This window comes from Colletotrichum siamense, assembly GCF_013390195.1.
Source record: "Colletotrichum siamense strain Cg363 chromosome Unknown KSG_Cg363_contig15, whole genome shotgun sequence".
In the NCBI taxonomy this organism is placed as follows: domain Eukaryota; kingdom Fungi; phylum Ascomycota; class Sordariomycetes; order Glomerellales; family Glomerellaceae; genus Colletotrichum; species Colletotrichum siamense.
The window spans coordinates 39,774-66,045 of record NW_023501028.1 but is presented as its reverse complement, the minus strand read 5'-3'; the positions used below and the strand labels follow the sequence as shown (position 1 = coordinate 66,045).

Sequence of the window (26,272 nt, the reverse complement as noted above, 5' to 3'; positions counted from 1 at the left end):
GCCATATATATCGAGCGTGGAACCAATCGCAGCAATTCCCTTGACAGCCAGCCCGGGGTATCCAAGAGTGTCGACAATCTTCTTCTTGTTGGTAGTATAGCGGAGCTCTGCGTTACCAACCATCTTGAGACCGACGTAGGCCTCTGGCTGAATGCCGAAGAAGAACACGTCTGGTTTTGTGGGCGGAATGAACGTGCCGGAGTAGTAGTAGGCATATGTGGACTGCATGGTGATCTCGGCCTCCAGGTCCATGCGCAGGTTCGCCGACCAGGTCTTGCCAGGGCATCCCCACGACGCCTTGAACAAGTTGATCTTGTCGGCCAAGCCCATAGGAAGATCGCCGACTTCAGACCGCGTCACCGTGGTCAGCTTCGCTAGCCAGCGCGTCAAAGTTCCCCACCAGCGTTTGGCAATGTTACTTTCTCGCGACACAGGGCAGTTGTCCGGCTTCGGGTCGGCCGGCTCGGCCTCGAGGGGCACCGTGGTCAGAATTGTATCCCCTGAGCGTTTGCGAAGACGCTTCTCCAATTCTTCGGCCTTGGCGACGCGGTCACGGAAGTGGCGCATCGTGAATCACTCGTTAGGGATGTTTCTCTTTGCGCGTCTCGCGGTATTTCCGTCTGCTTCCGAGTCTGTCAACTCAGACCAGTACCCCAGCAGATTAGTAAAGTCGACACGAATCTGGACGGGGCCGCGATCTTGACGAGCGAGATGAAAGTTGTAGTCGACCTTGACTTCGTAGACGGGTTTATCATGAATCCCGTCCAAAGAACGATGCTGGAGATGATGCTTGGGCAACTGGTAGTCGTTGCCTACGGGCATCATAGAGATGACGCGCGCAAATGGTCCTTCGCCGACATGGTCTGGCAGACGAATGATAGTATCCTCGGCGCGGCCATTCCAGACGGCCTCGCGCTCGTCGGCTCCGGGATGAAAGTTGCAGTAAACTTGGAAGGCCTCTTCCACCTGCTCAAAAACCCGCTCAAGTACCGTCTGGTTCTTGGTCAAGGTGTCTCGCTTTACACGGGGGACCGAGACTGTGCGCCGGACGACTATGTAAGACTTCTGGAAGTTGTCATCTATGGCCTCTTCTTCGCCGTTGAGCATCATAAGTCCGTAAGCGTCCGAGCCGTCAGGAACAGTCCCATCAGCACGAATAGGGTCTCGGTCGTTGCTTTCGTATTGGGTGTCGTACTGCCAAATTGCTTTGTCGGTGTCAGGGTGGTTGAAACTCAGCTCGTACAGTCGATCAGGGTCGACAGGCCAGTCTTTATATCAAGTAGACGGCGGGTCGCAACAGAAACCGAACAACGGATCGTAATTTGGCGGTAAGGATACACCATCACACGACATCTCGAAACGACCACCACTGTAGGCGTTCGCAAGAGGGGGGTTGAGGCCATCTGCAATTTCCACCTGTGTCTACTTGCAAGGTTGGGGCAGACAGTAAAGTTCTGGATTGCCGTACTCTAAATCAGAAGAGGATTGCGGGTTGTTGGCCCAGTTGCAGTTGCTGTAGCTGCGACCTTTGGGACAGCACAATGCGCTCTTGAAAGGCTCCATCAAAGGACTACCCTTCTTTCCTGAAACGGGTGACACATACTCCTCTCGACAGAGACCGACACCTTCTGGCTTGTTGTAGCGGTACGTCTGGTAGTCGTAGCCGTCGGGGCACTCAGGGTTCTGGCTAGGGGCAAGAAGTCCTTGACAGCCGCTCCAGATACAATCGTCAATGACCTTGGTACTGCGGCAACACAAGGACCTCTTTCCAGAGTAACATTGCTCATTTCCTTTGTGCTCGATGGCTGTGTCGGTGTTGAGCTCGAACGTGCCCGGGCCGCATTTTCCGCTGCACCCAAACACGTTACGCTCTGGTTCGCCGTTCCATTCACAGTCTTGGGGCATCGAGCTTTTCGGACAGCAGATATGGCGGTACCATCCCTTATTGCATGTTCCACCTGAAAGGGGCATGGGGTGTCTTTGCAAGGGGTTGTGGGCGGTCTCGACGGACGTGGTCCCAGCAGGGCATACTTGACCAGCTCCACGCTCGCCCGAAGCTCCGTCGGTACACTTCTCCGTGACGAAACAGTCTTGACCAGTAAACTGGCCAAAAAGATCGGATAGCCGGTCGGCGGAGTCATGATCGAGACCTTCAACCTGCAGGTACGAATAGTCTCCAAATAGCTCGCCCATGGCGGTGAAGTTGGACGCGTCTTGATCAATGGCTCAGATCATGGGACCGCTGAGACATCTGCTGGAAAGACGTTCGAGCTTGGCCTTGAAGGAAACAGCATTGTCGTACGACACCCACTGGCTTCCTTCGAACACGTTGTACAGGACCGTTCTGTCTGGGTCGTAAAATGTCTGAACATCGAGGCTGCTGTTACAACTGGCAATCTCCTGGTAGGTCAAGACGCCAGCCGCAACAGAGCAGGAGCCAGGCATGCCTCCAGTTCTGAAGCGACAGACACCGTCAGGTCGGAAGCAACTGGGGTCCGACATCGTGAAGGATCGGCCGTAAAAGCCAAACCCCATGACGACATTCTCAGGGTGAATGCCGTTGCGCCAGAGCAGGCCGAGGTCGTTTTCGATCATGTCCCAGTCTGTGTGGCCTCTGAGGTAGGGACCAGTCCACTCATTATCTTCATCCCACATGCCGAGAATGTCCTACGACATGAGATTGAAATATTCGACTTGCCGCTGGAGATTTTCAAGATTGAACCCTCGAAGATACCAGTAGCTGCTGGGGATTGCGATTGATATTTCCCATCCGGAGCCTTCGTCTTCGAAGGCATCTCGCAATTCTGCTAGCAGTTGCACATAAGAGTTGACATCTTGGAGACGACCATCTCGGTCGAGAGCACCAGGGTACTCCCAGTCGATGTCGACGCCGTCCAAGCCATAGTTCTGGTAACATTGTTAGCTGAAAGTATTTGAGTAGTTCTACTACTTCTCCACAACTTACCCGCAGATAATTGACCACAGACCGGATAAATGTTCTTCGGCCATCGTAACTCGATGCCATGTCTGAGAGGTAGGTTGATGTCGGAGGGTTGTTGAACGCCCATCCTCCGATAGCGATGTTGATCCGCAAGTTGGGATACTTGACCTTTCTGAGGACAAGCCGTCGTACCCACTCAGAATGCTCGTCTATCAATTTGTAATCGCTTCCAAAGTTGACGAATGCGAGATTCAGATGCGTCAGGGGTGCCAGTGGTAGATCCTTGGGCTCCCTGACACCACAATCTCTTCTTTGGGTGAATAACTCATAGTAAGCAATGCGTCTCTCGTATGTCAAGGGGTCAAAATTAATGGGACACGTTTGTAGTCTACCCACCGCCGTAAGTATTATTTCTTGAGATGTTCTTCTGTAGGCCTGCGCTGGGCGAGTAGTACTTATGTAGGACTGCCGCATCTAGAGTTCGGCTGGCAGCCGTCATTGCAGAAATCCTCGGCAGTGAGGCGAAATCCATGTTTGCTTCACAATCATCACGTTAGCTCGGATCCCGGAGCCAGAAATAGAGGGTGGACAAACCTGCAACAAACGCTGATCGGGCAGTCAAAGATGTCTTCAAGGGCGTACTGCCTATACTCTGCCGTTGCGTTACAGTTGGGCTTGCAGCCCTTGGAGCAGTCGTTGTCACCAAAGCCGCATACATGGAAAAAGCCCACAGCATCCTACCCTGCATGGATTGGAGTCGTCACAGAGAGCACTCAGCTGAGCAGTAACGTGGAAGAAATGAGGGGCCCAATTGAGCCGCGGAAGGAAGTCCTCGTGATTGAGAGCGAAGGCAAAGACTGCCAAAGATCAAAAAAGAACTTATCAGCAAGACCAAGATGACCCTTAGAAACAGAGAAGGCTTCGCATATACCAAAGGGTGAGACATGATTATTATCAAATTGGAACAGCCATTTCAGGTCTTCTGTTCTCAGATCAGGAATGCAAGTATGCCCAGGGGTGTCATGGTTCTACGTGCCGGGTGAGGAAAGTCCTCCGTACAACTCATCTGCACCATCCAGACTGGAACAACGGTCCGGTGATCCATTCCACGTGAATTCTGTCAGTCTGCAGCCAAGAAGAACGCCCTGCAGAGGGTGGATTAAGCTTCGCGGCGTAATTACATGAGCAGGATTCAATGCCAGGGATCCTACCCCGATAAGGTGATATTTGAATAGCAGTGTCCAGGGTCAAGTACGGATTACAGCAAGACTCCAAGTCGGACGGAACTTCCAACAAGGCCCCACGGCCGCCGGCAGGCATCACATGCAGGCCAAGAGAGCAAGCGCCAACAAAAGGCTTAGCGCAGGGTCGCGCTTACGAAAAACCATTTTACATGCATCGCTGTGACTCATTCTTCTCTCTCTTGTCATTATCCCGTGCTTTCTTCCGCCAAAAGAAAAGCGACTAATTAGAACTCGGCAAGTGGAAATCATCCAACTCCATATGAGCGGTGTCTCCTCGCCCCCATGGGGCATCTTCCCAGCCGAGCAGTATCTCATCGTAGGTCGACCATTGCCGCCAAATACGGCGCAGGCTAACATGGTTGCAGCGCAACTGGAACCCTTCCTCAAACCTTTCACCAAATGACCAGATCTGCGAGCTTATCAGGTGTTTCATGTCGATGGACGAGATTCCAGCCGAGTGGCAAGCAAGCAGGAACGGCACCATCAGCCGCGTCCCCACGACCGAAGAGGTGTGCGAAATTCTTCAGCCTTGGCGGCCGGACAAGATCCGGAAGATTGCGGACCAGCTTCTTCACGAAACCTGCGATAACTTGGTCGTCCTCCGGACGTGCTACGACAGCGAGGGCGGCGACGAGAAAATGCAACAGCTGATCACGCAGGAGGAAGATGCCGACGGCATAGGCTTTCTTCACGAAGAGCTTTGGTGGCGTTATCTCGACGACCGAGAGCTTTTCGACTTTGGCGATGATTGGAGCAGGGTCTTTGATGTGCTCCCGGAGCTCGTCGGCCACTCCGGACGACGGAGAAGCATTGACCCCGCAAAGCTGACCGAGGCCCGCGCATCGGAGAACCCCGAGGATGATATACAGTACTTGGCACTGTCTGATCGCTTGCTTCTAATTGCCTCTAGAGACGTTCTCGAGTCGGAAGACGAGGCAGAGTACGAGGTGGTGTTCCTCGACGGATATGGAAACCCGGTCCGATACTCCAGTGTTGGACCGGATGACATGATGTACCTGCGCATGGCTCCCCAACGGGGAATGCAGCTGTCTCAATGGTGGGCAGATGGCGATGTTGCCGAGCCATACGAGGCCGACGGCGAGATGGGCCGAGTGCTTTATCGAGCTGCCGAGAGTTAGTCGACCTTCCTGGCCAGATGAGACCACTTTAGATAGCTTCGTACGGAAATTTGATCAGCATGTACGTCTGTAACATGCATTTGCCATGCTTGAACACACCGGTCTGCTGCCTACCTTGGCGCTTCTGCTGCTACTGCAACACTGGAAGTGTAAGGATCTTGTGGTTCATTTCAACCTTGTCTGGTAAGGGAAGCCTGGGACGGGTTGGATGCACGTTGGTCTAACGCTCATGTGTGTCCCCTCCAGATGCACTTAGCAGGCAAATGAGCAATATGAACAGAAACATTCAAGCCCTTGCCTATGGAACTTTGCAGACTTCGAACCAACAACCCCCTGTAGCGTCCATAAAACTTCAAAATGGATCTTCGGTGCCCCTCCCCCGCCAATGTCACCCCGGAATGTCTCTCGCTATATACGAATCGCTTTCCAATCCCAATCAGAACCATCTCCCTGCAACCCTAGCCGCCGGCGTTACGGTGGGGATCAGCCGTTCGTCGTAACCCACACACACGCACACGCCGAGCTGCAGGTTGCGACAGTCCGATCCCACGTCAGGTTTCCACTTGTAAGTTATCCAGGCTGATGCGGTATTCACTGGCAACATCGGCACAGAACTGGCCGCTGGCAACCTTGTCAAAGTTGCTGCATCCGGGGGTGAGATTTGGTTGATGCGGGGTCGGGGTGACGACGGGGTCCGGCGCTGGCTGGAGGGTGTACTGACTCCTGTCCGGCGTGCAGACGGCGGGAGCGCGGGTGAGGGGTGTTGGAGACGGCATGCCCTCACTATAGTGACAGTATGTGTTCATCAAGTTCAGACACGCTGCCGGGAAGGCGTCCGCGTCGTAGCGGCGTCCGCGTCGTAGCCTTGGGCCTAGTCCTCCTCGGTGATCCAGCAGTACTTTGTGTAGTCGCTGATGATTGACTCTTTGGACGAGTCTAAAGCCGTATGTGTTTCTGCAGGGGGTGTATATGATGGATAGAAAAGAGTTGTTGTGCCCAAGGGCCCCCCTTCATACGCTGTCTCAACGGAGGCCATTTAGAAAGATGTGAACAGGGGCGAAGAACTGCGATATCATCAGTGAAAAGGTCATCAGAACAGTCGACTTCCTAGTCCTCATACAGAGTCCATGAACGTCTTGTGGTCGATTCTGTGGTCGTGGGAAATTCGAATGGACCCGGCGCTCTGCAAAGCGAATTGTGTAAGCTCCCACATATAGTTACGAGGCAGATACAGGCCGGGGTGAGGGTGCAGCTTACTCGACGCAGATGCTTCTTCCAGCAAGCGCATTAAGATTGGGAGTGATGTTGCTGTCGCACTTTGTCTTCAAGGTCCTGAGTTGGGGAATCGCACAAAGTTAGTCCTCGTCATTGAGATATTCGGGTTGACTCACGGGTTCCAAGAGGTGACCTGGACTACAGTAAAGCCTTTGCCGCTGGTTATGTCCTCGCAAGTCTGCCCTCTTTGGATATGTGCGATGGTGCAAGTGTCCTGAATGCACAGCTTCATGCCGACCGCCAACTCTCGACAGGAGTAATCCATGTAGCTGTTGGTAATCATTCGGTCTGTAGCCACGCTGTTTGCTCGAGATATCGACTCGCAAGTGTCGCCCTCCTGAGCCGTGATAGTCGTCCCACGGCAAGTCGGAGTCGAGGACGGCGGCGCTGAGCTTCCGCCGGTGGTCGTGGCCGGCGGTGGCGGTGGTGTGTAGCTGTAGGTTTAGCTATTGGCTGGTGCTGAGCATGACCATAGCAACTCTTGGAAGTCTTCTTCGTCTACATGTGCCCGGCCATAGTCGGTGCTAACCATAGTGGTAGCAAATTTGAGACCGCAATCCGAACAGAGCTCCTTCCCGCCATCGTAGAGCTCTGGAAGACAGACGCCTGACCTATCATGACTGTGAGAGTCCAGCAGATTTCGCAGTCGGTCACGATTTTGACTTACTCGTCTTGAATGCAGAGTAGACTCTTCGCCCAGAGCAGCCCCTCTGCTATATCCTGACCGGAAGCTGTCATGGTGCTATTTTCCCACAGCTTGTATTGCGTATGCCCGCATCCAGATGTCACGCTACCCGTGAACGGGCGCAGCGAGTCTCGGCAGGCGGAGTTGCAAAAGACATCAGCCGCTTCGCCTACGACGACTTCTCCGTTCGCAGCGCTGTTAACCGTGACCAAGAAGTCGCAGGTCATGTTGGTGCTCAGCACTGCACGACATCTGGCTGGCACGTCAGTCGGAATTTGACCGGTCGTCTTCCAAAGTTGATTTCCAGAGACGGAGGCAGCGGCAAAGAGCCTGGGTGACAGTGCTTTGAGTCCAAATATGATGGGTCGCTTGTTACTTACAAAGAAAGTGCAAAGGAAATTCGGACGTAGGCCTCGAAATCAGACTTAACAAGAACCGTGAATGATGGTTTGATTAGATGTATTCGCGCCTGCTGTGCAAGGCTTCGCTGAATAAGTTCCTACCAGTGACACGCCTCGGCAGAAATGACTGGATACTGCTCAATGCCACCTTCAAATGGCGTTTGGTGTGTGCATCACCTACAACATCATCAGCATGTTGGCCGGCTTGTTACATTGCATGATGGTGTGTAAGTAATCTAATCTTGAAATTCTGCAAGGCACAGCCCGTCAGATGCGCCAAGGAGGCAACGAAGAATTCCGCCGTCCTAGCTGATGCATGAACCGATCTTTGCGGTGGAAATGAATACAACGGTAAAATACTGGCTTCGACTCACAGCCAGCCACATGATTGGGCCAGCCAAGCTCCTCTGCTACTGGACAGGGATTGTTCCTGATTCTTCATTAGCCTCCCTGTACTCTGTACCTGCATATAAGATAATATACTACTGCAAAAGACAGGCACATAGATCAGCGGACAACCAACATTATGAGTTCGATATTGTGGACGCAGCATACAGTTGGTATGACTATTGGCTTGGCTCGACCTCCCAACTTCCTTGAGGCACGAACGAGGCGTTGAGGAGAAAGAAATGTATTCTTTGTTGCAGGAAACAGCGTTGCGTTGGGCAAGTGCCAATCTCCTGTTCCTTCCGGGCAACTCTCGTGGCCTCGCAATAATAATAGAAGGTAACTCGACGCCCAAAGGCAGGGCGAACATGCCGTGCATCCTACGCCAGATCAAAACCCACCAACTCACTCAAGTTGGTCCGTCGAGGCTTCGTCTCTTGTCGTGGCTCCCTCTCATACCCCCCATCTCATTGCACACACTTCGTCTGTCATTATGAAGTCCTTGAACTGGGTTTTGAACCTCATGCTAGGGCTCAGCAGCTCTCTGACAGTGGCCGCAACCCTACGGACTCGCGCATGCACGTTCACCTGGGCGGCTGTGGAGGGCGAGACATGCGAGTCCATGTCGTCGGACTGGGGCATACCCTTGTCTCAAATTCTCACACTGAACGAGGGTTTGCCTGCCAGCAGGAACGTATGGGGTTTCTGTACTGTTTTCCTTAATTGGTAGAGGGCACAGGTCAAGGTGCCCATATAGTGTTTCCAGAATTGTGCCCGCGTATAGGGTGAATTTTGCCGTAGTCTTTTTGCGGGGGGGCTGCGTCGTAACTACAAACTCAATTCTCACACTGAACCCTTCCGTTGGACCTCACTGCGAGAACGGACTTACTCCTGGTGTGGAATACTGCGTTGAGGGAGAGGTTGAACCCGGAACAACTTCTACCGTGGCATCTGCAACCGCCACGTCCAGCAGCGCGTCTCCAACTTATTGAGACATGTGAGTTGTTTCTAACTTTGGTCCGAAGAAGAATGTTCTATTAAACGTTGCAGGTACCTCATTTTATCAGGTCGTCTCCGGCGACATGTGCGAAGTTATCGTCAGCAAGCATAAACAGCGCCTTCAGTCTAGCGGAATTGTGAATGATCCCAGATCCATTTGTCAATCCAAGATGAGTCAAGAGCAGCCTGACTAACAAGTTTATAGCTATGCTTGGAACCCAGCGGTTGGCAACGCTTGCACTGGTCTCTGGCTTAGATACTTCATTTGCGTCGGAATCCCCAGCACCCCAACGGCTGCCCCAACAGCAAACCCTTCCGCCACAGGCGGACCAAGCCCCCCATCACCAACGCAGCCTGGACTGATCTCATCTTGTAAGATGTCGCACAATAATAATCGCTACTTAGCTAACGTACCTTAGGCCAACGGTTCCACTTAGTAGAGTCTGGAAACACCTGCGATGCGATCACGACTCAATATCGTATCAGCCTGTCGGATTTGTAAGCCACATCATTCAATGTGTCAACAAGATAACTGATCCAGGCGGTAGCTATGAATGGAATCCTGCTGTGGGTTCCGCCTGCTTCGGGCTTTGGCTCGGCTACTACGTCTGCGTCGCTGTGCCCAGCACTTCGACAAGGCCTCCGTCCGTGACTCCAACAGCCACTAGCGGACCGAGTCCTCCGTCGCCTACCCAGACCGAACTTATTGAGTCTTGTGAGTTTCTATCTTCGCACAGGTAACATGTAAAGCCGTCTAACCTGTTTGCAGGCAACAAATTTCATTTGGTTGAGTCAGGCAACACGTGTGAAGTCGTCGCAACCCAGTATGGTATCAGCCTGGCAAACTTATGGGTGTACAATAACACGACCATATGTGATAGTCGTACGGCACATGTGGACCTCTGAAATGACACTGACACTATCACAGCTACCAATGGAACCCTGTCGTTGGCTCCGCCTGCACCGGACTCTGGCTCGGATACTATGTTTGCGTAGGCGAACCAGGCACGTCACCACAACCAACACCAACTACCAGCACGAGCGCACCGCCGACAGGACCAACACCCACACAGGCTGGAATCGTGACGAACAGGGACCGATGGTATCAAGCCGTCTCGGGAGACTTTACTTTCGCCAGAAGATCGTCGACACTCACAACGTCGCTTTCACTCTCAGTCAATTGTAAGTTCTTGTCTCGTCTCCCCCAGCTAATCGACCAGACTGCTTTGATGCATAAGAACTGTTGCTGACCCCTCTGAATGAAGTTACTCCTGGAACCCTGCTGTGGGTAGTGGCTGTAGTGGCCTTTGGCTCAGGTATTACTACTGCGTTGGCGTTGCGTCTCAGAAGCGAAGCTCGTGGACATCTTCTTAAAGGCCTGCAACTCTTCGTCAAAGGTGTTTACGGGGGGAGCCTGTGTGATGGGATTGTGTGAGAGCGAATCAGAGATGTAGGATTGGCTCTTGCGAGACGGCAGGGCCCATTATTCTGCGCATGGACATGGGTGCCTCGCCGCGCGCTCAGTCAGGGGGATGAATGATTGGCATCCCGGTTGCAACGCTATGCTGGCGGTCAAGGCAAAAAGACTCTCTACGATGTGGTTAACAGACCGAGTTATCACTACTATCATCTATGAATCGACTTTCAGGTAGTAAGAAGTGCTAAGTGCTCGCCTTTGTAGAATCTAAAACACGACTTCCATGTAATACGCGTTAGCATAATCGAGAGAAAACCGCGTTTTGCCCCAGGAAGTACCAAGATCAGTGACGTGGCTAAGAACTGTTTCGCCAATCGCATGCTGCAGATCACTCAGCCTGCATCAAACATGCATGCAGGAAGGGCATTTCCGCCAACGGCCTTGATCGGGATGAGGCTGTCTGATCACTATCAGTACCCCGCTTCCCAGGTGGACTGCCAACAAAGCGACGAATAAACATCTTACATGAAAACGTACCGTACTCGCGACGGCGTTGATATCTCCATATTCGTCCGCTGACACTTCTTTTCCGCCGCCCTACGACAGAAGAAGTCCCATCTAAAAGTCCGGTTCCACAAAAGAACGAGGCCATGCCGGTCTTTAATCAATACTACTACGAACCTCTGGAAACGAAAGATGTACTGCGACTTGTTGCTCTAGATCCGGCGACGGGTGATAGAGATCCCTTGAGTTGCACGATTTTTCAATGCCGGCGTTCCGCACAGAGACAAGAGTACTCTGCTATTTCATACACGTGGGGCGAGCAAACCCCTTCACGGACTTTGGAAATCAGGTGCAATGATGACATCTCGTACGTGAGGATTACCGCTAACGTCGACGCACTGTTGCGACATTTTCGCGCGCGGGAGAAGCCTTGTTATCTGTGGGTTGACGCAATATGTCTCGACCAGACAAGTGGAGAGGAGAAGTCCCAGCAAATCCCTTTGATGGGGCGAATATATGGAGAGGCAAAAGACGTGCGCATTTGGTTGGGTCCGGATGACCGCATGACTGCGAAGGTCTTTGCACTTTTGCGGTTACTCAGTCAGCTCCCTGAAATTCAACCGCAGCGGCATATGGCCGAACGCGTTGTCTTTCACTTGAACGAAGTCTTCTGTCGTGAAGATGGGGTGGTCGGGTTTAAGTCTCTACTCGACTTTTTTTCGCGGTCTTGGTTCTCCCGTCGATGGGTGGTTCAGGAGGCAATGCTCGCCCGCGAGGCAATCGTTCACTGCGGATGTTATTCCATTGCTTTGCTAACTATCTCTTTGGCCGCCACGCGTTTCCTCAGTCTCGACGTGGCTTCTTACCCAGTCAATATGGCGGCAAACCTACGCGAGCCTATCACCAAGCGCGGTATCCTAGAACTACTGTGGTACTTCCACGAAGCCGAGTGCCGTGATCCTAAAGATCGTATTGCCGCCCTTCTTGGCCTCGTACCGAACCAACAGAGATTTCCTCTCGACTACACTGCCCACTGGACGGAACTGTACAGGCAGGTTGCCTCACTGGCCTTCGGTCTTAACGATAGGGCAATCAACTTCCAATTACTAATTCATTTGTTCGAGTTCGGCCCCGTGTCCTGTCCAGGAGATGCCTTCTATCCGTCGTGGGTCCCTGACTGGTCAAAGTCTCGGAAACGGACCCTACCTTTCTTTTCTGACATACGAAACCCGGACACCCACGAGCGGTATCCGATCTCACCCAAATGGCGGGAATATTCGATTTTCACCGTTAACAGCGGCGTCCCACGGGTCCATTGGCATCCCACGATCGACGGGCAATGTGGTTACCGAGTCACCTACGTAAAGAAATATCTTTCGTTTCTACTCGACGACAATTGCAGAGCTGGGCGTGTAATGGAAGTATTGGATGAGCTCTTTCACGCCACTCCGGACTTTACACGGCATATTTTCGCGCTTTCTTCTTTGCTAGCAAAGGTCAAAGAGTTCCGCCACTCCAGTCGGGACCGAGAAATCAATGATGCATCTTTCAACAATTACTTAACCAAGATCAACCCTCTATTCCCAGAATCGACAGGCGCAGGTTTTCTTCGCTCCCTCCAGTACTTGGATTCTCTTTTGCAAGAATTCTGCCTGTTCCAGCTGGAGCCACCTGAGCCACGCGCGAAAATCGATTCATGCCGTGTGTATGGCATTGGCCCCAAGACTACGGAGATTGGCGACGTCATGATACCACTGTGGGAGCCAGAATGGGAACGTGGTGCGCAAAGGACTTGTTCGAGGGGGAAGGAATGGGACTTCCGCTTTTCCACGATGCTCGCCGTGAAGTATGTTGGAGAACCACTCCTTCAGCATGAGAGCAATGTGTGGCACGAAAAGATGCCGGTCCATAAAGGCAAAGTGATTGGTTCAGCAATTTGTGTCATCTCAGAAGGCAAACGGAACTGCACACATGATAAGAGAAAGAAGTTTCCTTTGGGGATGGATCAGTGGCATTCAATGCGCTTAATATAGATTCTGTGGCAGGTGGTATAGCTTCTCGGAACTCTCACGTCCTAAATCTCAACGTTAAGTTCTAAACTCAGATGGACCTCCGACGGGACAGTTGTGGACGACGTCATGACGTGCTTGGCGCCTGTGGCAGACTTGGTGCTGTCGTCTTGGACAGGAGGGTTCTATCCTCCATTAGAGAGCGCTCGGCTCCAATGGCTTGAATGGCATCGGCAACTTTTACGACGGATGCTCCTTTGTCCCTGTCGCTACTAACCTTGGGGAAGTCGCCATCACAATCGGCGTCAAAGCCGTCGAAGTCGTCATCAGTCGCAGCAGAGTCGTAGTCTTCGAAAGAGACCGCACTATCTGGGTTGCCGCAGCCGCCGGCGGGCAGGCGTCACGTATTGAACTCCTGGCACTCGGTGTGCCGAAATCTCGGCAAAAATCGAAGAAAGATGGACCCACAGGCCCGCGACTCCATCCAGTCCGTGCCGAAAGCTCCGTGCGCCACCGGCCACTCGGTGAAAGCGGGACGTGCCGTTGCCCCCGCTCCGGGTGGAGACACTAGACCGCTCTGCAGCCAAAGTTTGCCGAGCTGCAGACAGCACCTTTGAGGCAGATAGCAGGCTTTACTGTTTTGCGACAGTTACAGAAGTGCCCATGGATCCTTTCGCAGTGTGGGCTAGGCGACAAGGATGGACAAAACACGGCATCTGTGAAGGTCGTGGGAGGCACGTTCTTAAATCCCCTGATAAGGACGAGCCAGCGAGGAGATCAAAATCCGTGACCTGGCTCTCTACTTCCGGCAGCCTGCTCCTCAGATCTAGGTTGAATAGCAATGCCCTTTTTGTTAAGCATCGCCTTTCCTGCCGCGTCCATGTGTGGCGAGATGGAAAGCCTCGGTAAAGGCCAATCGGAAATACCCAACCCACTGCCACTTGCAGTAGCATCGGCAGAGCAGCGCACGAGTTGGAGGTTTGACCGCCGAAGGTGCAGTTGTCACTTCGGTTGAAATGCGGCGGTGGTGAGTTCCCATACCCTTCAGGCTACCAGTCAGTTTGGAACTCTTACTGTGGACCCATTGGGTGCTGGATAAGGTACCGTGACTGGGAACCAGGAGAAAGACCATTGCGGAGACAGCAAGTTGATGTTGCCGGGCAGGTCGAAGCACGAAGAATTCGACGGTTCCATTAGGCGCGATAGAAAGCTGCCACTGACTTGACCGGGATCCTACACTCAGAACTTACTGCCAGCCTCAGAGATGCAGGCACCAACTGCCAATTTGAGAGCCAGAATCAGCAGGTGGTCACTGTAAAGAATGTAAGTCGGCACCCTCCACTCCGTCCGTTTGTCCTGAAAGCACCCGCGCCAATAGCTCACACGTCAAAAACAGGCTGAAGCTGTGTAGTTAAAGTCGGACTTGCACACGAGACCATTGGTGGGCAGAACGAGGTCCCAATTCTCGCTCACGAGTCGTTGGGCAGGAACGACTTTGAGATGCAATGAGCAGGATACATACGCGAGAGCATTGGGGCCAGTAATCTGTATTTGCACAGCTACCTCCCTTCTCGGACGCAAAGGGAACGGTCTGTAGCATACCAAGGGCTGAGCGCCGATTTCAGCGCTGGAATTGGCAGCTGGTGGCTGACGGGCATGCGTACCTAAGGTATCCACAGTGGCCCGCAGGGGAAGTGGCGACGGTTTTCTCACCGTCTCCCTTGAAGCAGTGACACCAACCAAACTGGCCCAACTGCACAGACTACAGTAGTGGTCGCAATTACTGTGGCCCGACCGTGCAACATTGAGCGACAGGAAAGTGGTGTTGGCCGTTTCGTCACCACCTCCCCTGAAGGGCAATGTGCACCCCGAGCCCAGCCAAGCGCAGTCACGCCGTGTCTTTCCTGTTGGCCCCGCGGTGGACAGAGATTGGCCGTCAACCATGACCGTCGCTAACAGAGAGGTTTTTCCCATGTGTGAATGGATGCTCTGCCTTCTTCAACACGGCCTCTGCTGCGTCGCATGCCGAGTTAAGCCTGAGATCATCGTCAAGACCATCACTCGGGGTTCAGAGATGCACGTCTCCAAAATCAGAGCGGCGACTGGCAAGATGCTCCGGATGCTCCGGAGTTGGCCCGGAGAGAGTACCGAGGACGTGGATTGCCCTGAGCTCCATCCTGGATAAGAGCTCCGATAAGAGTTCCGACTCAAAAAGGGGTCTAACAAGAGCTCGGATTGGCTCAGGTTAGGATTACGAATCTCACGATCCTGGAGTTTGCTCAGGATTATCAGAGGCGACACCTTCACCGCGACACCTGATCTGTTGACAAAGTGGAGCTTCTGGCAGATGAGAGCACTTTGATTGGTCCATGGGCTGATAGCTGGGGAGTGACTGTGCGGGAGCCAATCAGAGATAGGATTCGTCTGTGGGGTCTCCTGCGTCTTCAGCAGCATGGAGACGGCCGATACCTCTGTCATCTCCAATGTAGCTGCTGAACACTGGTCTAGGAATTCACTGGACGAAAAAGACGAAAAAGAAAAAGGAGAGAAAAATGACGAAAGTTACACTCTGATCCTCAGCTGCAGTCGTGACAATCTCGTCAGATGGCTCTCGACATAGTCGTCCTCAATCAGCGGAGGGTTGGTCTTCTGATGATTTTCCGGTCAAAACAGGGCCTTGTGTTCGGTGCCCAGGCTTACGTAAGATGTTATGGACCGTGGCGCTGCAAGCATCACACCAGCCACGCCAAGAAGGTGAGAGGTGGCTGGATATGTCACGCGGCTGCGGTGCTCGTGGCACGGCCCACCTATTTCGGGAAGTAGATCCACTGAAGCTGGATCCATCAGCCAATCAGCCACTTGACCCCAGTGGGTCCACCCCTAACTCCTCATTCCTCAGGCAATCTCTGTGCTTCCAGCTTTCTCCCCTCTTCAATCCGCTCCGAATGCCTCCTTTCACCGATCATCATCGGCATCCTCTTCAACGTGGTGGACTCCGCTCCCTTCAACCAGCATTTCTCCCGCGCTTCTATCGGACAGCCCTCTGTGGTCAGGATTCCGACCGTTCACCTGCTGGCGCGACTCATTGTGCGAGTAGGGCTGGGTTTCCGCTAGAACCATTCCAGACCGTCGTCTTCGCACCTTCGCGCCTGGATTCGTGACTAGTCGCCCGGCCATTCTACTGTTCGCACAATAGTTGCCCATGCACTCTGAGCTGGGTTGGAGTCCCGCCGGACGCGTCTTGTCGAGTAGGAGCGCGCGAAGGGGCATGCTGCAGAACGGAGTAACGGACAACACCACAACGGTGAGTATTGAACCCCCCCTGTCGCTATTGACCACGTTACTCTAGCATGTCGATCGAAGGCAGTCATGACAAGTCGTCTGGGCAAGACTTCAAATTCGATGCCGCCGATGTTATTGTGGTGCTTGAAGAGGAGGGACGACCGCCCGAGGTGATCGAACAACATTTTCAATTGCGCGCCCGATGTTCCCCGCACGCCTCCGTATTCTTTCGCCTCTTCCCAGTCGTCGACAACGCGTCAACTATGACCACCGCCTGCGTACAAATAAAAGCCGGAGACATCAAGTCGTTGGAGAAGGAAGTTTATGGGAAGGTCAACGCCGCCAATCCAGGCCCGGCTCATGTTGAAGTTGTCCGCGGACTGCTGGGTGGCATGCATTCGGTAGCCTGTCTTCGATTCAAGCTGCGCAGCCACGGGACGATCGACCTGATCCAACCAGTGGAATCAGATATCGACAACGGACCTGGTCATCAGGTCTTAGATACGTGCGCATCGCTCAGGTCTCTCGCGGCGGCCTCGCTGTTTTCCCTGTATTTTCGACACGACATCTTGCGTCGGAAGACTTTTAATAAATATGTGTGGGCTGTTGGACAATTTTCACTCTTGACGGAACCCGAGAGGCAACCGTATCAGTGCATGGTGGATGCGCGCAGACTGTATCATGGCGCTGGCGACAAAGTGCACGTACCTCACGGCCATCATGATCCTTCGCCCACGAGGGATCGCTGCAGTCCTCCTGCTCCGGGAACGCCTGCCTCGTGCGGTAGTGGTAGCACGCTTCCCTTCGATGAGGTGCCGCCTTGCCGAGGCCGCCTAGGCTCACCACCGCCGTATGCCGAATGCGTGACCGAAGGACAGTCACCGAAAGCCGGATCAGACGCCGCATCCATCCTCGCCACATCTCCCGCAGCCGACTGCGACCTGCCAGAGTATGGTGATACCAAACGAAGGGATGCTTCACTGGGTCCCCATCTGGCCGTTCCCCCTTGCGGAAACCAAGCCATCCGTCCAACGAGTAAAAGGAAATGGTCCATACGTGCCACAGCGTCATCCGCAACCGACGCCCACCGACCCGAGAAATTACAGCGATCCTTGTTTGTCGATCTAGATGACAAGAGCCAGGTCGCAATTTTGCATGACCTGCAACAACAAATCAGGCAGCGAGACCAACAGAACGAAGAACTTCAAAGGACTGTCGACCAGTTACGGACAACCGTCGGAGAACTACAGAAGAGAGTCGAGGTAATGCAGACGTGGAAGAAAAAACAAGAGGAACTGGTTGGTGATCTGGAAGGAACCTGTTCTCAATTGGCAGAGCGCCAAGACGACTTTGACGATGCCGTTGACTGTTTGTCTGGCGATGTAGACGAGCTTGCCGGGAAACATGACGAGCTCGGGAAACAGATGCTAGATGTCAGTGATGAGTTCCAGGACTTGATGGATGGTATGGTTTGGAAGGCCCAAGAAGAACTCCGCAAAACCATTGAAGACGGTATGGCGAAACAGATACAAGAGATTGTTGAGGCTCAAGTAAATGAAGTCAGAAGGAGGATTTCCAAAGCTCTCCAGCCGACATGACTCGGGAAGAGTTCGCAATAAAGCAAAATACAACCCGCTGCATGTGGAACAACATGGGATTACAAGACATTTACGGATACTACAAGAGGTATGCGGCGAGACAAGATGTACCTGACTACAATTTGGGAAGCTGGTTAAGAGACCACAGCCCAGTCTCATCTGTGTACTGCTCCCCACCGACAAATCCCCCAGAAACAGGTCCTCTCCCGGCCTGCCAAAACGGAATGGTGACAAAAATGTCCTTACTCGTAATGTTGGCCACAAAAACACCAGCATCCCCCAAATCCCACCGCATGATCATCCCAGCCGGCGCCGGCGTCCCAGGCACAAGCGGCCAAATCTGTCCCTCAACCTATCCTAGCGTGTTATTCGCGCGGTCGACACATCGGGAAGCAATCACATGACCGTCCTCATAGGTTGCGAGATACTCAGAGCTGATCTCTGTGCCGTCCTGTGCGTGCGAGTGCCACTAGATGACGGCGTAGGGTCCTAGGCGTGCGTGGCCCCCCAGAAGGCGGCCTGTATTGCTTCCTAGAAGGGGCGATCGACCTAATATACTAGTAATAATAAATAATATAATTATTCATTAAAACTACTACCTAAAAAAGAGTAGGTCTATAAAGACTAAGAGTAAGATTTATTAAAATCTTACTAAGTATTATTTATTAAACTTTCTATATTTAGAATATTAGTATTATAGATATATTTAAAGATAATAGTAAAGTATTTTTCTTAGCTAAGTTTCTAGTTTATAGAATACTTAGTTAAATTAATAAATATTTAATCTAAGTTTAAATAATTTTAAACTATTAATAGTAACTTATTTAGTTTAGATTAATTAATAATAATATTATTAACTACTAACTTATATAAATATTTAGGGAGATATTATAATTTAGATAATATTAGTATTAGCTTATTTTAACTTAATTAAATTATTAAATTTATAACTTTTATTTTAATAATAACGTATAATAACTTAATAGTTAGTATACTTTATTAAAAAGGTTAAATAAAATATTTTTAATATTCTTTTATTAAAAAATATAAATAACTTTTAACTTTATTTATAATTATACTTTAAAACTAAATAAAGTTATAGATTTATTTATAATTCTTATTAACTTCTTATTTATAATATATAAAGAATATTAATATATAGTTATTATAAATAAAGTTATTTTATATCTAAAAATATAGTATTTACTTTTAAAACTAATAGAGAGGAATAATATTAGCAGTTTAGTTAACCTATATAAGTAAGTATTATAGTTCACTCTATACTTTTTTTTTATAGTATTAAAACTTAATAGCAGCACTTTAACTTATACTTAATCTTAATAAAGTAAATAAATAAATCTTAATATAGCTAGTTATTAATACTTAGCTTAATATATCTTTAGCTATATAGAAGAGTATAAGTAGGTAAGCAGTAGAGCAGTAAAATATATTAATAAGAGCGTTATTTATAATACTATTATTAGAACGCTAATAATACTTATAGCTAAAGCTTAGTAATAACTTAAACTTATACTTAAAGGTATAAACTTAATAGTATAACTCTTTATATAGCTAAAAAGGTTCTTATAGCTATAATATAAAAACTTAACTATTTAAATAAAGCCTTAAGCTTATTTTTTATACCTATATAAAAGTAGCACTAATATCACTTAAGGTATAAAAGGTTAGGTTTCAAGAAAAATAATAAATAATAAATACTTAAAACTTAAATTTTAATATAAAGTATCCTTTTCCTAAAATTAATTATTTAATATTTTATAACTATAATATAATAAAGTATTTTAATAAATATATATTATTTCTCTTTATAGATAAATTAAAATAACTCTAATTCTAATAAAGTTTAAAATTAAAAAAATATAATTAACTTATTATTTAAATATTAAAAGTAAATAAAATAATATACTTTATACTTAAGCTTTATCTTTTAATTACTAAAAGTAATTAAAATAATATACTTTATACTTAAGCTTTATTTTTTAATTATTAAAAGTAATTAAAATAATATACTTTATACTTAAGCTTTATTTTTTAATTACTAAAAGTAATTAAAATAATATACTTTATACTTAAGCTTTATTTTTTAATTACTAAAAGTAATTAAAATAATATACTTTATACTTAAGCTTTATTTTTTAATTATTAAAAGTAATTAAAATAATATACTTTATACTTAAGTTTTATTTTTTAATTACTTTTTTTCTTATTTTTATTTTTCTTATTTAACCTCTATAATATCTTTCTCTTTAATACCTCTTATAAATACTAGTAATAATAAGTTTAATACTTCTTTTTTTTTCTTTTTCTTCTTATATCTATTATAAAGCTTATATTACTTTTAAGTTCTTCTTAATTCTAACCTTATTTATAATACTTTCTTTTACTATTTTATAAAAATTCTATAAAAATAGTAATCTTTCTACTAAAATATAATAAACTAACTTTATCTTTTTCTTCTTTTAAAACTTAAAAGTTTTATAGTTCTTTCTACTTTTTAATTATTTATATTATAACTTAATATTCTTAAGTAAAAATACTAAAATACTTAAACTAAGAACTTTAATAAGAATTCTAAGTGTAGTAAACCTATAAATTAAGTTTATAAACTTCTTTTCCTCTCTTAAGCTAAGCTTTTTTATAAAATAAGTAGCTAAATAGCTATTTATTCCTTTCTTTTATTAAGTATTAAAGTTTTCTTTTTTTAAGAAGTTTTATAGCTTAAGTAATTTAGGCTTTTTTTCTTAGAAAATACTTCTTAATTTTATCTATCTCTTTTATAGCTTATATTACTATATATAGATTTATATCTATATAATAGTAGTTTTTATTTTTACTAATTTATTAATAATACTTTTCTATTACTTTATAAAAAAAGCTAGTTATAAATATTAAGCTCTATTAAGTTTCTATATTAATTCTTTAGCTTTCTATATTATATTACTTAATAAGGATATAGCTTTAATATTATATTTAGTTAATAAGTAATATAATTAATCTTTAGAAGTAGCTTTAAATATTTAATAGAATATAAGCTTTTTAATATAATAATAGTTATCCTCTATAACCTTAATTTTATATCTCTATTTTAGCTCCTTTATAATATCTTAGAATATAGCTTAAGATTAAGATAATCTTTTTAACTTATCTTTCTCTTCTACTTAAATCTTAAGAGCTTTAAGTATCTTTAAAGTTTATAAAGTTAGCTATAATTACTTAAGTAGTTTCCTCTATAGTAATAATTAGTTCTTAATTTCTCCCTCTTCTCTTATCTTATTTATTTTATTATTAGATATTTTATTTTTTTTAGAACCTTATTAAGCTTAATATCTATATTATTTAAGTATATATTATTATATTACTCTCTAGAGTTTATAAATATATTTATTATAGATAAATTATTAATAAAGTTAGCTATATTATTATATTATTAAAGTTTTAAGCTATTCTTTTAGTACTTTTTAATAATTCTTTAAACTTAGTTTTCTAATTACTATATATAAGAAAACTAAAGAAGATTTAACTAAAAAACTACTTATAAATAATATTCTAACTATACTTTAAACTCTCTAAGAATATTACTAACTTTATAATATAAACTATATACTTATTTATCTTTATTTAGTAGTTTAGGTTATATTTAAATATAATAATAAATTAGTAAAAATACTTACTCTTATATATAGCTTTTAATAATATAGCTTTTATCTATAGAGGTAGCTTAACTATTATTATAGTTTTATACTCCTCGCTTAGTAATATTAATTATAAGTTCTTTAATAACTAAGCTTTCTTAAAGTGTTACTAGCTATTAAATATAATATTATTAAAATAAATAGCTTTCTATTTTAGTACTATCTCTAATAGATTATAAATATAGGCTAAATTATAAAAAAATAGACTAAAGTATTAAAAAATAGAGCAAAAAGTTAAAATAGTAGCTATACTACTTTATATAATATACTTCTAACTTTTAAATTACTTAATATACTTAAGGATATATATTTCTATTATTAATATATATTTTTAGCTCTATTAATATACTAATCTATATAGAAATTTAGGCTTATTTAAGATTTATAAATAGTAAAACCCCCTCTATATATAATTTTATAAATCTTAAATAATAAATATCTTAGATATATTAGTTAAAATAAATAACTTTAATAATTATTAAACTTTAATAATTATTAAACTTTAATAATTATTAAACTTAAATAAATATATAAGATACTAACTATTTATAACTTATAATAAGATATAATATAACACTTTTACACCTCTCTTTTTATAAATTAGTAGTAATATAATATTTTATATTAAGATAAGAGCTAAATAATTATCTAATAAAAGGATAAAATAATAAATAAGAGGTGATATAAATAAGTATAGCTTAAAGCTAAGGCTAAGGTATAAATATAAAAGGGGATTATAAAGGCATCTTTATTTATAAATTAATAAATAAAAGCTAGATATAATAAGTAGAAGCTCTTTATAATAATCTTTAGCTATATATAGAACGCTATAAGAGATAAGACATAGAAATATATATTTAAAAATAATAAAGTATTATTTAAAAGTATAAATATAAATATAAATTAATATATAAACTTTTAGCTTTATTATAAAGTAATTAAAGAGATTACTAAGTTAGCTTATTTACTTTAATATTATTATCTTAATATTTATTTAATATATATACCTCTTAAAATAGCTTCTTTTATACTTTATACTAATATTAATAATAATACTATAATTAATTAGATAAAGATACTTTTATAAAGTTTTAATAAAGAAATAGCTTAATATAGTGATAACTTATTTAAAAGTAGTAGAAATAATATAAATAATAAAGCTAATAATAGTAATAAGATCTACTTTAACTTTAAGTATATTAACTTTAACCTATTTACTGAGGATTATAAGATAGATAGTAATATAAATAGTAAGAATAAACTTTCTATTATAATACCTTTAGTTACTTTTATAACTAAACTAAAAAACCTATTAATATATATTAATAAGTAGCTTTTAGCTATATAAGTTAATAATAAGATAATAACTAAGTAATCTTACTTTATATAAAAGATTATTACTATTATTTAACTTAGTTTTATCTTATATTAAAGCTACTCTATAATAAGAGATAGAACTTAATTAAATAATAAAGTATATTATTTTAACTTAGTAAATAATAGTATTTATAGCTTAAATAGTATTTTAAGTAAGATAGAGAGTAATACTAAGTAGATAAAGAATATTAGATACTTAGGAATAGAGCGTAAAGATAACTTAATATATATATAGAAATAATTTCTTTATTATAATATACTACTAAAAGTAAAAGTTCTAAAAACTATTATTTATAGTAAAAGTTTATTTTACTACTTACTCTATCTAGAAGTATTATTAGATATAGATTATAATATAAACACCTAAATCTATTAAGTTAAGTTTAATATAGATAGCTTCTTTAATATTATCTTAAATATTATAGATTTTAAGGACTCTATTAAGTATATACTAACTTATTAGCTAGTGAGAAAGCTAAATAGAAATATCTATATTTCCTACTTAATAATAAACCTTAAAACTTATATACTTAAAAATATACTACTATATAAGATCTTTTATATTTATTTTAGATTAATCTAAAGATAAATAGTATATATTCTCTTTCTTAGTATTTATTAATATATAAAGTTATATTATAGTAGCCTCTATAGTTTAACTTAACTAAGAGATAAGAAGTATTATATATTTTATAATAAAATTATAATCTTAAGTATTAAGCAGACTTTTAAGGAATTATAGATAAGCTATATTACCCTCTTATATAGTAATATACTTAATAAGGTTATATTCTCTTATAAATAATCTATATAAAGTATACTTCCCCCTTATAAGTTTACTCTCTTATTAACTTACCTCTAGTACTTAAGTAAAAGCTTTAAGGTAATAGTAATTAAGCTACTATTAGCACTTAATAATAAGGAGTTAAGTAGTTCTAATAAGGTTATTATATTAATACTTAAGGACTTTTTTTTCCTTTTTAATACTAAGAATACTAAAGTTTAGTATAAAGGCTTAAGTAATATTAAATCTTATTTTAATAACTTTTAAGTAAAATAATATAATATTATTAGTTTAATAGATAAACCTAATATTAAGAATCCTTAGCTTATTAATTTAGTAGTTAAGTAGTCCTAATATAAAGGATTCTTAGGTTTATAACTAAATTCAGTTTAAAGTTTAGTTCTTATTAGCTAGAAAATTTCATATATAGTCTAGGTTTAGCTAAAAAAAGGTATAATATACTAAAAATAGTTTTATTATAGTAAAAACACTTTACTCTTCTATAAATTACTTAAGAAATAACTTATAACTTAATTTATTTTTTAGAATTCTACTACTTAAGTACCTCTTTTATACTAATAACTAAATTTATACTTCTAAAATAGTTTATATATTTTTATAGAGATTATAGAAGTATTTCCTCTCTTATTTCTTTAACCTAATTAGTTATTTAAATTATTATAAACGTCTTTTATACTTTACTATAGAGTATTATAAATCTATATCTAATTATTTCCCTTAATATATAAATCTTAGAAAAGCTTAATATTATATATTACTTATATATATTTATATAAATTTTACTAGTATTTTTCTCACTTATTTAGCTATTATTATTAACTAAGAAGTATAAATCTTTTATATATAATAAACTTAATATAAAGTTAAGAACTTAAGTTTATTACTTATTATAGATTTTATTTCTTAATAAGCCTACTATTATATCTATAACAGCTGTATATTCAAGCTGTTATAGCTACTACTAAGATTAAAAGTAAGGCTAAGGAGAGGGGGGGTTAAAGCTAGTATATAGAGGGGGTATAAAGCTATAGAGATTCCCTAGAGTAAAATAGATAAAAGTAGTATATAATTAAAGCTACAAACTAGGTTATTATAGGAATCTAGTTTTTAGTGTTATATTTCATTATTTAAGTCTAGAAATAGGGAAATAAAGTAGTAGATATTTTTATAATATTATCTTAATCCCTATATTAACTAGCTAATTATATAATAGGACTATTAGAAAGCCTAACAGTTAGGAGTCTAATCCCTAAACTAAATTTAGTTTAATAATTAGTTAGGATTAGTCGAAAAAATCTGCGCATAGTCCTGGTTTCTTATCAGAAAAGGTATAACACTAAAAAAATAGTTCGCTTATAGTAAAAATAGTTCTTAAAATATATTTCCTTCTTATAAATAACCTTATCTGTAATTATATATTTATTTCTTAACTTGAATTATATAATCTAGCATAGTAACTAGATTCCTACTTTAGAAATAGTTATAATACTCCTTTAGCTTAGGTATTAATAAGTTATTATGTACTTGCATAATAGCCTTAGATATATATATCTATATTTATAATACTTCTAATTATATAAACTTTAGTACTTAACGTCCTAATATCTATGATATATACTTTTAGAGAGCTTTAGCTATATTATAACTATAAACTATATCTTCTATTATTTTTTCTAGATTTTTTCTATCTATCTTATAATTAATATCATATAAACTAAACTGATATAATAAGTCTAATATACTTATATAGAGATTACCTATCTAAACTCCTCTATAGGTATTTATAAAACCTATTAACTATATTATAGTCTTATAATCCTTATTCCCTTACGTTCTTTAGGTATGTCTAATTAATAGTTATAGTATTATTTAACTTATACTGAAACCTATATAATTATTTTTAGTGTTATAATTAAGTTACTATTTTTATTAGCTAACTTATATATATAGTTTCTATTTTAAATCTAAATTATTATACTAACCTAACTATAGTTTTACTTTAGAAATCTATAACTTTAAGCTTTATATTAAATAGACTATCTTAACTTCTATTATGTTTATTTCCTCTATATAAAGTAGTATATTCCTCTAATAAAGATATAATCTTAATTCTATATTAGTATTTACCTTTTTTATTAGTAATATTAAGTATCTCTTCCTAAATCTATATATTAATATTACTATAATAGGCACCTTAGAGGGGATACTAAAGTGTAGCTAGAGTTATTTATAGAAGTATTTATTAAGGCCTAAAGATATACCTTAGCTAAAGCGTAGATATAGTTAGCCCTAAAAATATCCTCTATTAGAGTAAACTAGTTATTATCTAAAGTTCTAATATAGTTAGTTATAGAAGCTTTAGCTTAGTCCTCTTATTATAACCCTACTGCTTAGATAAAAACTACTTCTTAGAGTTTTATTAAACCTATCTTTCTCCCCCTCTTATTATATTTATTACCTATCTCTTAACTATATCTATCTAAAATATTTTTCTTT

General features: G+C 42.6%; 3 protein-coding genes across 3 annotated transcripts; 1 reads left to right on the top strand and 2 right to left on the bottom strand.

The window, feature by feature from the left end:
* Window positions 1-1,422: 1,422 nt before the first annotated feature.
* On the bottom strand, window positions 1,423-2,193 carry CGCS363_v015075 (uncharacterized protein; the record flags this gene model as incomplete). The annotated part of the gene is made up of 1 exon (XM_036646924.1): window positions 1,423-2,193. One exon carries the CDS (start codon window positions 2,191-2,193, stop codon window positions 1,423-1,425), a length of 771 nt encoding a protein of 256 aa, XP_036487855.1.
* Window positions 2,194-2,226: 33 nt separating this feature from the next.
* On the bottom strand, window positions 2,227-3,473 carry CHIT (Endochitinase; the record flags this gene model as incomplete). Its single annotated transcript, XM_036646923.1, has 4 exons — window positions 2,227-2,667; window positions 2,695-2,907; window positions 2,966-3,233; window positions 3,334-3,473. The coding sequence occupies 4 exons, from the start codon at window positions 3,471-3,473 to the stop codon at window positions 2,227-2,229; spliced, it is 1,062 nt and encodes a 353-aa protein (XP_036487856.1).
* A 13,202-nt stretch (window positions 3,474-16,675) lies between these two features.
* Window positions 16,676-17,881, top strand: CGCS363_v015073 (uncharacterized protein; the record flags this gene model as incomplete). Its single annotated transcript, XM_036646922.1, has 1 exon — window positions 16,676-17,881. One exon carries the CDS (start codon window positions 16,676-16,678, stop codon window positions 17,879-17,881), a length of 1,206 nt encoding a protein of 401 aa, XP_036487849.1.
* Window positions 17,882-26,272: the final 8,391 nt, after the last annotated feature.